The 17,551-nt window shown below is 40.2% G+C and overlaps 1 protein-coding gene across 1 annotated transcript in view; it reads right to left on the reverse strand.

Moving 5' to 3' along the window:
• The window catches only part of CHIC2 (cysteine rich hydrophobic domain 2), a 58,085-nt gene extending 42,614 nt beyond the window's left edge, over nt 1-15,471 (reverse strand). Inside the window, exon 1 of the mRNA XM_018049459.1 lies at nt 14,960-15,471. Coding sequence (XP_017904948.1) covers nt 14,960-15,078 — 119 coding nt within the window. The 5' untranslated portion in view covers nt 15,079-15,471. The remainder of the gene's footprint in view (nt 1-14,959) is intronic.

A 17,551-nucleotide genomic window follows, 5' to 3' on the forward strand; every position in this document is an offset into this window, starting at 1 on the left:
AGCAAACAAGACTCTGGAGCCAGATTGCCTGGACTGAAATCTTGACACTGCCTTTTCTAGATGTGTCACTCTGAGCAAGTTAGTTACTTTTTCTGAGCCTCAGTTTCCCTATTTATATACCAAGGATAATAATAACCTCTAAGTCATTAAATGAATTCACATACATAAACCACCAACAATGCATTTCATAAACTCCATATGTTTAACTGCTTTTATTTTTATAAAACAATGCAAATATATACTATGTTTTTATTACGGTTATCACTTCTAATAAAGTTGACAATATTATCATTAATGTCCACTATAGATAATGATGGAGGGCTTCCCTGGTGGCTCAGAAAGTAAAGCGTCTGCCTGCAATGTGGGAGATCTGGGTTTGATCCCTGGGTCGGGAAGTTCCCCTGGAGTAGGAAATAGCAACCCGCTCCAGTATTCTCCCCTGAAAAATTCCATTGATGGAGGAGGCTGGTAGGCTACAGTCCATGGGGTTGCAAAGAGTCAGACACGACTGAAAGACTTCACTTTCACTTTTTATAGATAATGATAAACTAGAGAAAGTCCAGATCACAATGACTTCACAAACACCCTCTTCAAACAGCTTAGCAAATAAAACAGCCAATGATAAAACTAATGTTAACTGTCAAAGCTATTCCAACTTCCTGCCAGCCTCTTCAAGGTCAGGGGTAATGTGGAGGAAACAGGGTACACAGAGAGGTGCTGGGTTCAGGAAGCCCACCAGGCTTCTCTGTCCAAGGAATTCTCCAGGCACAAATACTGGAGTGGGTAGCCATTCTCTTCTCTAGGCGTCTTCCCAACCCAGGGATTGAACCCTGGTCTGCCACACTGCAGGCAGATTCTTTACCTTCTGAGCCACCAGAGAAGCCCCTCAGGAAAGCCAGGAAAAATTAAACAGTTGGAGCTAATATGGGCAAGCATGAGGCCAGGAATCCATGCAGGTAACACAAAGGTTGAAAGGCACAAAGAAGTTACTGTGGTGAAAATAGAAAGAGCAACACAATGGAGAAACAGAATGCCTGAATTCTAACCCTGGTTCAGATGTCAACTAGATATGCTATCTCAAGAAAGCAAATTTTCTGGGTTTATTTGCCTCACGTAAAACAACCTGTTCTCAGGGTCGCTTATGCCCAAAGGTCAAATGCAATTACAAAGTTTTTAAGGGAAAAAAATAGCAAAGTTTTCTGGATTCACATTTTATAGGTAGAACAACTACTACAAAAAAATGGAAGAAAGTTTTAAAACTTTATTTCTGTCAACAAAGTTTGAGAGTTTTCCTCTTTGCTAAAGTTTGTACTCTTTACCAAGTGTGGCTTATCTCACATTCTGACAGAGGAAGCACTATGAAAAAAGAGAAGTACAGAGTAAGGGGAGGTAGATGAGTTTAAATTTTAAGTAGAAAGGAGAATAGGACTCATTAAGATAATTGTGAAAGATTTGAAGAAGGTGAAGGAGCTAGCCATTTGGATATCTGGGGCAGAAGGATATTTCAGAAAGTGGAACCAAACAGTGCAAAGCCAGAATTGTGCCTAGAATAATTCAGTGAATAAAAAGGAGGCGTATGACTAGGCTAGGGTAAACAAGTGAAGAACGGCAGAAGTCACAGAAATAATAATGGGCCACATCAGGTAGGGTCTTACAGGCCATTAAAAGGAACTTTAATTCTGAAGATGGGGAGTTCTGACAGAAAAGAGACATGATCTGATTTGTGTTTTAAAAGAATCACTGTGGCAGATGTACCAAAAAGACTGTAAAGGTTGAGAAGCAAAGGTGGGAGCAGGGTGAAGAAAAGTATGAAATATAAGGCAGAAGAGAGACAAGGACAACTCACACCAGCAGTACAGAGATGGCAAAAAGCGGTCAGATTTTGGATATTTCTTTAAGACAGAGTCAAGAGATTTACTTCTTGATAGATTAGATGCAGTGAAAGAAAAATAGGGACATCAAGGATGTGTCAAAAGACTTTTCTTACTCTAAGCAAACAGGATACCAGGTCTGCCATCAACTGAGAAGGGGAAGGCTGCACTTAAGAGCTGATTTCGGGAGAAGAATACAAACTCAGTTTTGGATATTCTGGACTCTGAGACACTCAACCCATACAAATCTATAGACTCGAAAGAATTTTATTTTCCTGTCAATATGATAACACATATGAACATTAGTTCTGTTCAGTTCAGTGGCTCAGTCGTACCTGATTCTTTGAGATCCCCATGGACTGCAGCACGCCAGACTTCCCTGTTCATTGCCAGCCCCCGGAGCTTACTCAAACTCATGTTGGGATTGAGTCAGTCATGCCATCCAACCATCTCATCCTCTGTTGTCCCCTTCTTCTCCCAACTTCAATCTTCCCCAGCATCAGGGTCTTTCCCAATGAGTCCGTTCTTTGCATCAGGTGGCCAAAGTATTGGAGTTTCAGCTTCAGCATCAGTCCTTCCAATGAATATTCAGGACTGATCTCCTTTAGGATGGACTGGTTGGATCTCCTTGCAGTCCAAGGGACTCTCAAGAGTCTTCTCTAACACCATAGTTCAAAAGCATCAATTCTTCGATGCTCAGCTTTCTTTAAAGTCCAACTCTCACATCCATACATGACTACTGGAAAACCCATAGCTTTGACTAGATGGACCTTTGTTGGCAAAGTAATGTCTCTGCTTTTTAATATGCTGTCTAGGTTGGTCACAGCTTTTCTTCCAAGAAGCATCTTTTAATTTCATGGCTGCAGTTACCACCTGCAGTGATTTTGGAGCCCCGAAAGATAAAGTCTGTCACTGTTTCCATTGTTTCCTCATCTATTTGCCATGAAGTGATGGGACCGGATGCCATGGTCTTAATTTTCTGAATGTTGAGCTTTAAGCCAACTTTTTCACTCTCCTTTTTCACTTTCATCAAGAGGCTCTTTAGTTCTTCTTTGCTTTCTGCCATAAGGGTGGTGTCATCTGAATATCTGAGGTTATTGGTATTTCTCCTGGCAATCTCGATTCCAGCTTGTGCTTCATCCAGTCCAGCATTTCTCATGATGTCTTCTGCATATAAGTTAAATAAGCAGGGTGACAATATACAGCCTTGACATACTCCTTTCCCAATTTTGAACCAGTCTGTTGTTCCATGTCCAGTTCTAACTGTTGCTTCTTGACCTGCATACAGACTTCTCAGGAGGCAGGTCAGGTGGTCTGGGTAGTCCCATCTCTTTCAGAATTTTCCACTGTTTGTTGTGATCCACACAGTCAAAGGCTTTGGCATAGTCAATAAAGCAAAAGTAGATGGTTTTCTGGAATTCTCTAGCTTTTTTAATGATCCAACAAATGTTGGCAGTTTGATCTCTGGTTCCTCTGCCTTTTCTAAATCCAGCTTGAATATGTGGAAGTTCATGGTTCATGTACTGTTGAAGCCTGGCTTGGAGAATTTTGAGCATTACTTTTCTAGCGTGAGATATAAACCAGAAATTTCCAATTCAATCTGAACACATAGGTTATACAAATGGCAAGTGAAGAAAGCTCTTATTTTCTAATGCTGAACTCTGAGCTCAATGGAGTCAACTTTTTAGCTATTTTGGGAGATGAAGTCATAATCAAAGAAGAAATTAATAGATTTTAATACATAAAAATCATGCTTTAAATTCATCTGGCTGCCTTAATACACATCTAAATATCAATGTGGCTCATGGAAGGATAGAACTGAAAGTGTACCCAGAGGATACAGAACCCCTAGAGTTGGAGACATAAATGTATGAGTCTCAGAATATAACTCTAAAAATTTTAACTGTGTGACAAAATTCTATACATTTGAGTTCAACCAGCTCTGTGAAAGTATAATCTCATTTATAAACTAGTAAAATCAAAAATTTACTTAAATCAGGTACTATAATCACTCATCACTATACAGTTTCATAATATTCTAGTATTAGAATTTTACTAATTTTCAACTATTAAGATTATATTTTCAGCAATTACATATGTTGTTAAGCAGCAAAAGTTTTATAAATATATAGTAATTAAACTTCATGGTTATTACTTCTGATAATTAGGGATTCAACTAATCTAACTCAACTACTTTACATTATCTGTATCAGACTAAGGAAAAAAGATTTTATATATCTAATCTGTATACAGTCTAGAATATGCTTCATATGTATATAACATTATGAGCAACACAGTGATGATAAACTATGTCCATTTAAGAAGCAATATACAGTTGAACTGGTTTAGAGTAGAGACTGCCAAAATATCAACTTCAAGTAACATTTACAATTTTTTAAACAAATTTTAATTTATTAATTGGAATATAATTGCTTTACAATGTTGTATTAGTTTCTGCTATATAATAATGTGAATCAGCTATATGCATACATATATTCCCTCCCTCATGAGCTTCCCTCCCACCTCCAACATAATTGGATAGTTTAGAAAGGGCAGAGAAAGAAGGCTGGATACATAGGAACTCCTTCACTGGACTAATCAAGGACTCCACTGTAATTACAATGCATGACGAAAGAAAATAAAACCAGTTACTCTTGCAGGAAGCAGACAGACAGACAGACAGATGAGGCAGACAGAGATACAGACACACAGATTCACTTCTTATCAATCAAAAAACAAAAGTAAGTTAAAATAGTCCAACCAACTCAACGCTAAGTAAACTTCACTTACTAGATGTAGAATGGAAAAGAGCGTCCGGAAGAAAATCATTTCTCCAGATCTTTGAGGAAATTTCAGTCCTTATGTAGACAATTCCGCTTTAAGAGTAAAAATGTAAAAAAGCAGTCTTTTCCTCAAATCTAATGAACAGATCACTGTCAAACACCACACATCTCGTAGCTAAAGGGTACAAAGGTCCTCACTTCAAAATCTACGATCTTGTGGGAAAGCCAGGATCTTGTGGAGTAGCCACTGTTCTCTTGTCATACTTAGCTGCCCTGTGGCAGCAGAACAGGAAATGCAAGTATGTCATCATGACAGTCTCAAGTCAATAGTAAGGGCAGCCACCGATCTCTGACCTCACCGCTCACAAAGCCAAAACAAAGACCAAAAGAAAACAAAAAATAACACAACTGGGAAATGAGATGGCAAAAGTGACCGAGGCAATGTTCTGCCATACCTCATACAAAAGTTGCTAAATTTGATGGCTTACAGCCAGAATTGTAATATCTCCTTTATCTAAAGTCTATCACCCTACACCAGGCCACTATCATCTCATCTTTACTGTTCCAACAGCTCCTAACTACTCTCCCCAGTTTCACTCTAATCTCTCTATAATCCTTTTTGTCCCTACTGAGCTTGCCAATCTCATTTCAAAGAACTATCTCCTTTGTTTCCTGTGTTCTAGCCACAATACAGTAGTAGCATCCTTTCAGTTCCTCAGGCAAGCCAAACTTATTTTGCTGTTCTCCAGACCTGCGGGGCTCTTCACAGGACTCTTTTACCCTTCCTAAATGTTACCTTCTCAGAGGGGTTCTCTATATCACATTATTTTCTGCCACGGATGCTAATGTCTCCTTCACAGTAACTTTCTCAGACATAATTTACCTGTTAGCTGTAGGCTCCAGAAGGGCAAAGGAACTATGTATGTTTCATCCATAACTGTAAACTCAGAGCCTCAAATAATACTGAGCATAAAATTTTATAAATACTTGTTAAATTATTTATCAGGAAACCTGAACAAGACAGTTGATAATGAAGGATTCACTGAAAAATATTCTGAGGAGATAATCTCAAAACCCAAGTATTAAAAATCAAGCATCTAAATCCAGCACTCAGAACCAACTTCTCTTACTTTATACATTGGTCTTATAAGGTTGGTTGTATCATTTCTAACCTAAAGCTGATCAATTAGAAAGAAAAAAAAACATAAACAGAAAGCAAAAGCTCTCATATGCAAAATTCAAAAGAAAGTGCCATTTAGAAAAGATCCTCAAACTTTAAAATACCTCAGTGGCCTCTAAGAACATCACTATGTACCAATCTGTCAAGATTTTCTTTTGATTAAGTTTCCTCTACTCAATCAGATAATTCTGACAGGATCTTAAAGCAGGAGAGCATATTTCCGACTGATTTTCAACACAATGATAAAGATTAACCAAAAAATACACATGAAGGGATAAATATAAAAATATATGGCAATAATTTGCCAAATGTCTATTATGGGTTCAGGTAATCAGATAAATTATTTCTGACTGTCACACCAAATCCCTGAGATAGATATCCCTTTTGCAGATGAGAAAACTAAAGTTAAGAAAGGTTAATGGCTACAGTTCGGAAGTCTCTGAGAACTGAAATCAATCTGCTTGACATCAGAGACCACTCTTTCCACAGAACCATCTCTTGCTTTCCAAACGTGTCTAAGAATCACCCAAGCTCCTATCAAAAATAAAAATTCCTAGACTCTTCCCTTAAAGATTCTGACTGAGGATGTCTGAAATGTAAATTTTTAAAAATGTCCTTAGTGATTCTGATAATCGGGCAAGTAATTCTAATAATCAGGCAAGTTTAAGAAATACTGTACTGAGATTAAGCAAGACTGCATGAACATGGAAACATTGGCATAACATCTGATTTTACAAATGGATTCTGAAACAAATTATGAAAAGTCACCAACAAATCTTATACAGAACACATCAGAGTAAGGATACTTAAAAGCATCTGTTGCTGTTATATTTTAAAGCTTAATTTCATTGAGAATAGTATCTTAAGTAGCTTTATAGTAGATTAAAAAGGTAAGCCATAGATAAAAAGACTTAAAAGATTCCATTCTGAACCTTCCTGGTGGTGCAACGGATAAGAAACCACCTGCCAATGCAGGGGTCATCGGTTCAATCCCTAACCTGGGAAGATTCCATATGCCATGGAGCAACTAAGTCCGTGCACCACAACGACTGAGCTCTAGAGACCATGCTCTGCAACAAAGTATAGCCCCTGCTCAGCACAACTAGAGAAAGCCAGCCCAGAACAAGAAAGACCCAGCACAAAAAATTTAAAAAATAAAAATTATTAAAAAAAGAAAAAAAGATTCCCTTCTGAGTACACAGTTGATCTAATATCTTAGGCGTTTAACCTGTTAGGAATATAAACTCAAGCTGGGATTCAAGAGCAGCTCTCAAAAATATTATTCTTTAGAATAATAACAGCTTTTGATTACTATCATAAATAATCTCTTATCATTTACTTTCCACCATTTAGTTCCTATATTCCACTTAGCTAAACACATAACATTTTAAGTACTAAATAATTTCACATCTGTTGGCAGGCAGAAATCCCACACTGAACTGTTTGGACGGAATATCACGTGAATTTCAAATTACAGCAAAATTTTGATCAAGACCACCCCCAAGAAAAAGAAATGCGAAAAGGCAAAATGGTTGTCTGAGGAGGCCTTACAAATAGCTGAGAAAAGAAGCAAAACTACAGGCAAAGGGGAAAAAGAAAGATATACCCATTTGAATGCACAGTTTCAAAGAATAGCAAGGAGAGATAAGAAAGCCTTCCTCAGCGATCAATGCAAAAAAAGAGGAAAACAATAGAACGGGAAAGACTAGAGATCTCTTTAAGAAAATTAGAGATACCAAGGAAACATTTCATGCAAAGATGGGCACAATAAAGGACAGAAACGGTATGGACTTAACAGAAGCAGAAGATATTGAGAAGAGGTCACAAGAATACACAGAAGATCTATACAAAAAAGACCATTTCATGACCCAGATAACCACGATGGTGTGATCACTCACCTAGAGCCAGGCATCCTAGAATGCAAAGTCAAATGGGCCTTAGGAAGCATCACTACAAACAAAGTTAGTGGAGGTAATGGAATTCCAGTTGATCTAATTCAAATCCTGAAAGATGATGCTGTGAAAGTGCTGCTCTCAATATGCCAGCAAAATTGGAAAACTCAGCAGTGGCCACAGAACTGGAAAAGGTTAGTTTTCATTTCAATCCCAAAGAAAGGCAATGTCAAAGAATGTTCAAACTACCACACAGTTGCACTCATCTCACACACTAGCAAAATAATGTTCAAAATTCTCCAAGCCAGGCTTCAACAGCACGTGAACCGTGAACTTCCAGATATTCAAGCTGGTTTTAGAAAAGGCAGAGAAACCAAAGATTAAATTGCCAACATTCATTGGATCATTGAAAAAGTGAGAGAGTTCCAAAAAATACCCACTTCTGCTTTATTGACTATGCCAAAGCCTTTGACTGTGTGGATCACAACAAACGGTGGAAAATTCTGAAAGAGATGGGACTACCAGACCACCTGACCTGCCTCCTGAGAAATCTGTATGCAGGTCAAGAAGCAACAGTTAGAATTAGACATGGAACAACAGACTGGTTCCAAGTTGGGAAAGGCATACATCAAGGCTGTATATTGTCACCCTGCTTATTTAACTTATATGCAGAGTTCAGTTCAGTCGCTCAGTCGTGTCCGACTCTTTGCGACCCCATGAATTGCAGCACTCCAGGCCTCCCTGTCCATCACCAATTCCTGGAGTTCACTCAAACTCACCTCCATCGAGTCGGTGATGCCATCCAGCCATCTCATCCTCTGTCGTCCCCTTCTCCTCCTGCCCACAATCCCTCCCAGCATCAGAGTCTTTTCCAATGAGTCAACTCTTCACATGAGGTGGCCAAAGTGTTGGAGTTTCAGCTTCAACATCAGTCCTTCTAATGAACACCCAGGACTGATTTCCTTCAGAATGGACTGGTTGGATCTCCTTGCAGTCCAAGGGACTCTCAAGAGTCTTCTCCAACACCACAGTTCAAAAGCATAAATTCTTCAGCACTCAGCTTTCTTCACAGTCCAACTCTCACATCCATACATGACCACTGGAAAAACCACAGCCTGCAGAGTACATTATGAGAAATGGTGGACTGGATGCAGCACAGGCTGGAATCAAGATTGCCAGGAGAAATACCAATAACCTCAGATATTCAGATGACACCACCCTTATGGCAGAAAGCAAAGAAGAACTAAAGAGCCTCTTGATGAAAGTGAAAGAGGAGAGTGAAAAAGTTGGCTTACAGCTCAACATTCAGAAAATTAAGACCATGGCATCCGGTCCCATCACTTCATGGCAAATAGATGGGGAAACAATGGAAACAGTGACAGACTTTATCTTTCGGGGCTTCAAAATCACTGCAGATGGTGACTGCAGCAATGAAATTAAAAGACGCTTGCTCCTTAGAAGAAAAGCTGTGACAGCCTAGACAGCATACTAAAAAGCAGAGACATTACTTTGCCAACAAAGGTCCATCTAGTCAAAGCTATGGGTTTTCCAATAGTCATGTATGGATATGAGAGTTGGACTATAAACAAAGCTGAGCATCGAAGAATTGATGCTTTTGAACTATGGTGTTAGAGAAGACTCTTGAGAGTCCCCTGGACTGCAAGGAGATCCAACCAGTCCATCCTAAAGGAAATCAGTCCTGAATATTCATTGAAAGGACTGATGCTGAAGCTGAAACTCCAATACTTTGGCCACCTGATGCAAAGAACTGACTCATTGGAAAAGACCCTGATGCCAGGAAAAACTGAAGGCAGGAGAAGAAGGGGACAACAGAGGATGAGATGGTTGGATGGTATCACAGACTCGATAGACATGAGTTTGAGTAAGCTCTGGCAGTTAGTGATGGACAGGGAAGCCTGGTATGCTGCAGTCCATTGGGTCGCAAAGAGTTGGACACGAATGAGTGACTGAACTCATCATGTGAATTTCAAATTACAGTAAAATTTTGAAATAAGCTTACTACCATATTTCTTATTTCTTCAAGAAAGTTTACTCACTGAGAAGTTTTAGCACTTGGTCCAGTTAAGATATTGATCACTCTTTTCTTTATAGTGTCAGAAATATGCTCAATGCTATGTTCTAAATCAAAGTAATTTCCTCTCAAATTATAAGGAGCAAGAAAAATCTCTGAGAAAATAATATCTACTTTAAACAGATAATTTTTTCACAATCACCAAACTTGCTCTTTAGAAAAAGACAAACCAGGGAATTTCCTGGAGGTCCTGTGGTTAAGACTCTGTGCTTTCACTGCCAGGGTTCAATTTTTGGCCAGGGAACTAAGATCCTGAAAGTGCGGCCAAAAATAAAAAAAGTAAAGTAAAAAATGATAATCCATTTATCTTATGAATGTGATTATAAGAGTTCTATTGTAAAATAGTTTGCCTTTCATTCACAGGTACAAAAAAGAAGAAGAAAACACTTATTCTTTTGACAAGTTTGACAAGATACAAAGATGTATGCAATTACCTCATTTATTTAGAGAACATTTCAGAACCCATCATATTCCAGACAGGGCTTCCCTGATAGCTCAGGTGGTAAAGAATCTACCTGCAATGCAGGAGACCCCAGTTCAATTCCTGGGTCAGGAAGATCCACTGGAGAAGGGATAGGCTACCCACTCCAGTATTCTTGGGCTTCCCCTGTGGCTTAGCTGGTAAAGAATCTGTCTGTAATGCGGGAGATCTGGGTTCGATCCCTGGGTTGGGAAGATCCCCAGGAGAAGGGAAAGGCTACCCACTCCAGTATTCTGGCCTGGAGAAGTCCATGGACTGTACTGGGTGGCAAAGAGTCAGACACGACTGGGTGACTGTCACTTCACTTCACTATTCCAGACACCATATTAAATAGTGGAGAAATAAAAACCAATAAGCATAATTCCTGCCTTCAAAAAACTATCCAGCTTTGTGGAGAAATATCAAGAAGAATCTTAAAAGTCTCCAAACAAAAAATTTAATCTTAAAAAAATGGAATAATTACGCTGAGTGGAGATAAGGAGGTGAGAGTTACAAAAGTTTACAAAATTATTTAACTGAAGTGAATCTGTTATTTAAGCAAATCTCCTGTTGCTTACCACAGCGTGCAGTAGCAATCTTGGTCCAGGACATTTCAAGACAGAATTTTTTTTAACTCTATTATCTGAAAGGTCAATATATACTGAGGTGTTCTGTGATGTCTCCTATGCAAAGGTCCTACTGTATTCCAAAGTGTTTCCATATTTTTTCAACTCACATTTCTCAATCTTTCAATTTTCCACAGCTTACATGAGATGAATGATAAAGAGAGTGCTGTCTCACAGCCATCAATAAAAACTGGTAAAAGATGAGGAATTTTTATGGACATTGTAGAAAGATTATACCTCAGAGGAAAGCACCCGAAGACACAGTAATTTAGTGAATAGAAGAGAATAACATTAGAAACAAATCTACAAATAAGCTAGTTCTATGACAAGGCTTATGTTAGAAATCAAAAATTATACATTTCCTAGGGAGGCTCCAAGTTTGAGTTTTATATGGGAGGGCATGAAACGAGATAGGAACTGATAATGTCAGTTATGATGACAGATTAGACAGGAAATACTGGCCTAAAACCTAGTTATAAATTCTAATTTTTATATTAAGCACTGCTATCATCACTGTGAAAAATCTAACTCTTCAACAAATGATAGTTACAAAAATTTATTCTAAGGGGAAGAGAATGTTATAATTTTAAAAAATATTAACCAATTTTGCCAATTAACACCTAATACATTAATCACCTTTCCTTCATCTTCATTACATAATAAACTGAGAAGTACACACACACACAGAAAAATCTTTTAACTGAAGTGTGAGCAAGTCTTTTAAATTATATGTACATAAAAATTATGCAATAACAGGAACTTATCATTTCCCTCTCTTCCTTCAAACACCACTTTATCTCAAAATACTACTTTGTATAAGATTTCTTCCTATTGGAGCTGCCACCTTGTTCCATATTGCTACATGCAAATCTAAAAATAAAGGAAATTATTACATTCATCTAGAAAAATATCAAGAAAGAATACTGATCTTATGGAAGTACACAGTTTAAGCCTGACTTGTGGTCAATATGAAAATACTAGAAACTACATTAAAGCAAACTTCACTTAAGCAAATTATACATTTTAAATACTTGTATGCCCCAAATCTGATTATGCCACAAAACTAACCAAGCCCTGCCTGTGTAGTAGAAAATGAAAGATGACTTACTTTCTCACATCACTATAATGACATGCTGCATTGTCATATGAGAATACAGTGACTTCTAAATAACAGCAATATTATAATATGATGTATTATAGAGGGGAAAAGAGTGGAAATAATCAATCATAAAGGTCTACTCAAAAGTGAAATCTGTGAAAAACACACATGAATGGATCTATATAGTTTCGGATTAATGTGGATTACAGATGATTCTATACATTACACTATATTGACTTCCAAACTGGTAAGGGAAAACAGTTGAGTAGCTCCTTAGTTTAAACAAAGGAGGAGCAGATAGGGCAGCTGTAGTGATAAGCTTAACCAGTAGTCTTTTAACTGTTTTAATAGCTCTTCCCATTTATATTTGCAGGCAAGAAAAACTGAACGTGCTCAACAGTTATAGCAATCCACAAACACCAATTTCAAAAACCATTATAGGTATTAACTGGCTCCTACTGGCATAGTACGCCTGTGAATGATCCAAAAAGTTTTGTACTACTATTAACCGTACTTATCTATGTCACCACAAAACAGGATTAGGCCTTCAATGCAGAAGATTCTTATTAATTCTCCTTGAAATATTTCACACCATTTACCCTCATACAAATCGCCCAGAAATGGAAAAATAAGACTAAAGTGAATCACTATTAAGTTTGAGAATGGCAGTTTGGATTTCTTAGTACTGTGCTTTATACCTATGTTTCTCAAAGAGGAACACTATATGTGTGTATGATAATTAATAAAGGTTATATTTATTGAGCACAGTACCACACAATGTAATGAACTCTTTCCATGTACTGTCTCAATTAATCCTTAATTTTAACAATTAGGGACTACAACTAGCCCCATCTTAAATAAAGAGTCACAGATAAATAATTTACCCAAGAAGTGGCAAAGGGTAGATGTGAACCCAGAGCCTAGAACCAGAGTAACAGGAAAGAAAGTGAAGTTGTCGAGAGAGCACAGAAAAATTAACTTCTATGTAGAAAGCCATACTGTTTATTGGGGGCATTTAGTTTCTCTTAATACTCTGGATAGCGGTTTTTAATCCTGGGTACCTACGTGAGTCACTTGTGGAACTTTTTAAACAAACTAGGTCAACTCAGATACCTGGCTTCCACTGAGGCAAGGACAAAAACTCCCCAAGTGATTCTAATGGGCAATTAAGATTGGGAACCACTAATAATTCTCTCCCACTCTGTTAACCTCTGTAAGTAGCCAACTAAAATCAAATTTACTAATCACCTATTCGGTTCTGAGCTCTCTGACTTTTCCATCATGCCCAACAATGTACTTAGCTTTTCTTTTACTCAAACAGAGGAAACATTATAACTATAGCTGCACCTTTTAAAATAAAATTTTGCCAGCTTTTCTTTGATATGAGGAATTTAAGGGGAAGGGTGGGCAGATACCATGATAAAGTTTGAAAACCAATCTTTAAGCACTCCTTAAGTTTAAAAGAATGTATTAGGTTCAAATAGTCAAACAAAAAAATGGCAGGCTCTGACATGTAAACATTTCTGTGATATATGTTAAAAAGATTTAATATCCCATAGTATTTAGCTATATGTCTTAACTATGCTAGTGATGACACTTAAAATACTAAGTAACTGTTAGTACGGTGATATTTTATTGTCTTCTCATGGCACTGTGACAGATAATGCAGTGTTTTTATATTAAGTCACCAGAATATAAACTAACAGGTGCTAAAGAAATCAAAGCATTACATAAGCACACCCAAACAACAATATGGCTGGTCATACCATGTTTTGAGAAGTGCAAGGATTTTACTGACAGTCTTATATGAGAAGTCCTACTATTTCACTAAAAGTTATTCACTGCACATCCCACTCACCCTAAGCCAAAAATAAAATATGAAGTGTGTTCCAGGCAATTTCAAACTTACTGGCCCTTTGTATTTTACTAAAAAGTTAAAGTGGAGAGATGTCTAACAAGCATGAAGTTTGACCTAGGATTTGAACAGAGATCTAAAATGAAAAGTCATAAATTCTTCAACTTGTACAAAACTCTGAACTTCTCAGACAAACATTACAAAACTTCCTGCTTCCGGACAGCTCATTATTTGGTTCTAGTCTTCACATTCCTTTATTAGTCATGACCTTTCAGAAAGTGCTCCTTCCTTATTGTTTGAATAATATCAGACTTTTAAAATGTTGCCAACTGAACTTACAGGAACCCTTATCAAATGAAGAAGCCATCCCAGAGTTCGTGCCCCAAGGAAGAACTTAAAATTACAGAGAACCCTGAGTAACCTGAGCAGTTTGTGCCCATCACGTAGCTTTTTCTTTAATTATGTGTAAACATACATCATTCTGCATCTTAAATACATATGTTCATCCATACATTTTTTTATCATATACAATTACAGGAACTTGCATTAGTTCCGCACAAACTGACTCTGCAGGAAGCTGGGAAGACTTGTGGGTATGAGTGAAACAGACACGACGACAGGGAACCACTCATCACCGATCGTCGCTAGGGTTTCACCCGGCCCAGATCCGGCCTCTGAGCCATATGTCACTAGGCTCAAAGGCACAAACGAGGAAAGACAACCACAGGGTAAATGGACGAGAAAACTGGGGGAGGCACCTGAGAAATACGTGTATTTCCACCTCGAAGCTGAAGGGGTGGCCAGAAGGGCAGACCCCAAAGAATAACCTTCCTCCTGGGATCCGTCAGAGCGCCCAGGCCCGTGGGGCCTGCTAACAGGAGTGGGGAGGAGCGGGGGCGGGGGGCGTAGGGCAGCGTTTGTCCCCACTCTGGAGACAGAAACAAATAAAAATAGAGCAAGTTCTCACTTCCTGGTCGCCTACTCTTCCCGAAGGCCTCAGACCACCCGACGGACACCGGGGAGAGAAGGCCCCTGCGGAGCAAGGGGCCCACCCCAGCCCTGCACCTCCCGTCCTCGCCCTAGCCCTCCACCGGGCCTTACACGGTGACGTGACCGGAGCCGCGGACCACCACCGGGTCCGGCGAGTACTTGAGCAGCTGCTCTTCCAGGGCCCGCTCCTCGTCCTCCTCCTCCTCATAGATCTCGTCGAAATCCGCCATCCTGAGACTCCGAGACCCCCGGACCGAAGGGGCCTGTCCAGAGGCTGAGGCCGAGATACGGGCTGGCGAGGCGGCGAAGGCTGAGGGGAGTCGCTGCCGCGGGCTCCGAGGCCGCGGAGTTCGTTCTGTGCTCTCTCGGCTTCAGCTACAGAGATGGGGTCCTGGCCGTCGGCGCCGCCGCCGCCATTACCGTCAGCAATAACAACAACACAATGTCAACATCCGCCCAAGGGCCGACACCTCCACCAGCACTGCCGCGACCGCCGCAGCAGCAACTCAGGCAACCACAGCAACAGCCAGAGCCTCCCGCAGCGGGAGCACCCGGCTACGACATCGCGAGACTTCCCGGGAGTGCCGGCGGGCGGGTGAGTGGGCGCGTGGGCGCGAGAGCGCGCGGGCAGGCGGGCGGGAGCGCGCACGTGAGGCCTCGCGCGCTTCCCCAGGTCGCCTTCCTCGTCCTCCACCCGCCGTCTACTCCTGGAGCGCGCTCCCGCTGGCGCGGCCCCGCCCTCCAGGAGAAGAGTCGCTGACCCTTAAGGAGAATGTCTCTGGAAACTGGTGGTTTTGACCTCGACCCAAAGAACAGAGCTCTGAGTGTCCAGTGGGGCACTTGGTTCCCCACAGTAATCTCTAACCAAAACAACTAACAATAAAAGCCCTAGTTTGGAATAGAGAATTTATTGTGCATGTGGTTGCCGGTTTATCCAATAATCGAATCTCACTTTTCGTCAGTTTTTTTAGAGTTTGTGATGAGAACCAGAGTCTGTAGTTTTCCAGTTTGAGGAACCCAACAGACACAGCTCAAATATGTTTGCCCACTGTAATACAGGATTTTTCAAAATATGTCCAAGTTCAAACATCTTGTCCCATCGTCCCCTTAAATACAGATGAGGCCAGTGGTGCTATTTTTTTTTTTCTTATGAGAAAACTCATTGCAGTCAGGCCATGACACAAAATTAACAAACTTGATTCCAGATTAGAAGATGCAGTTGCCTCCCTAACTTCTTCACAAGCCATAAACTCATTTCTCCTTTAAGAATTTAGGGAATCCCTTTCCCTTCCTTCCAGCTCTTCCCAGGAAAGGAACATTGAAGGGAGGAGAGCGGAGGCAGAATTTAGTGGATTCCTCTCACCTGCCTAGATCATTACTAAAGGCCCAAGGTTCACTCTGGGTATTTGGTTGTATTCATAGTCAAGAACCTGCCCAGGCAAACAAATAGTTCAGGGGCAGGAGTGGGCTCCTGAAAGAGTCCAGGATAAGGAATATATACTGACAGCAGGACCTGGTGCTGGTCAGAATATTCTCCCAAGTACAGTGTTCACTTCCTACCAGTTTAGATGATTCGTTGTTGAGAGTGCAAAGGCGAGCAATCAGGGCAAGTGAGAAATGCCAAAGAACCTCCTACTAGTAATGGCTGGAAAAACCAAACATAGTTAGCCAAGAAAAGAGTAAAGAAAAACATAGTAGATCGATTCAAACTTGCTATGTGTCTCTCCTGAGGACATTTATTCGTTCAAGACATAGGTACTGAGCACCAACCATGTGGCAGGCACCGTGGGGGGTGTGTGTGTGTGTATGATGAGGTATAGTTTCTGCCTTCTAGTAGCTTATTTATCACTAAGGCAAGCAATCATAACCCTGCTGAGTGCTCCCAGAGGAGTATAGAGAGGGTGGTAATAGAGTACACAGGAGGGAGCTTGGTTTGGTGATTGACTTCCCTGATGGTTCAGACGTTAAAAGCATCTGCCTATAATGCAGGGGACCCAGGTTCGATCCCTGGGTCGGGACGATCCTCTGGAGAAGTAAATGGCATCCCACTCCAGTACTCTTGCCTGGAAAATCCCATGGACGGAGGAGCCTGGTAGGCTTCAGTCTATAGAGTCACAAAGAGTCGGACATGACTGAGCGACTTCACTGACTGCATGACTTTGAATTCAGCTCTATCACTTACAATGTGACTCTGGACCAGTCATTTAACTTCTTCGCTCCTCGTGTGTAAAATGAGGATAATAATAGTACTACCCCACTGGGCTGCTCTGCAGATTAAACAAGTCACTACATGTGAAATGCTTAGAAGAAAACCTCGCACATAGTAAATATTGGGTGGCAAGAGGGTATCTCTATGGTCCCATCCAACTAGTTAACTGCCTGAGGATCAGCTCAGATTTTTTGCATTATGTAATGCATTACTGTTTATGAAGCACATATATCATTTAACATTCCCCCAAAACTGTGTGAGGTAACCAAGGTTGTAACTTACTCCTTAGCTTCAGAGATGCTACATGACTGCCTTATAGCCAAATAACTATTTAAGAGTCAAACTCAGGGCTACAATTCAGTGCACTGAGTAGGCCAAGCTTCTGAATTTCCTTCTTGGCAGGAACTAGAAGGCCAAGTGGCTGCACTCAGTTAAAGGAATGATGGCAAATGGGAGAGTGAGCAAAGGGAACCTGAGGAAGAAGGGTCAGTATG

The sequence above is a fragment of the Capra hircus genome, chromosome 6 (assembly GCF_001704415.2).
Source record: "Capra hircus breed San Clemente chromosome 6, ASM170441v1, whole genome shotgun sequence".
NCBI lineage: Eukaryota > Metazoa > Chordata > Mammalia > Artiodactyla > Bovidae > Capra > Capra hircus.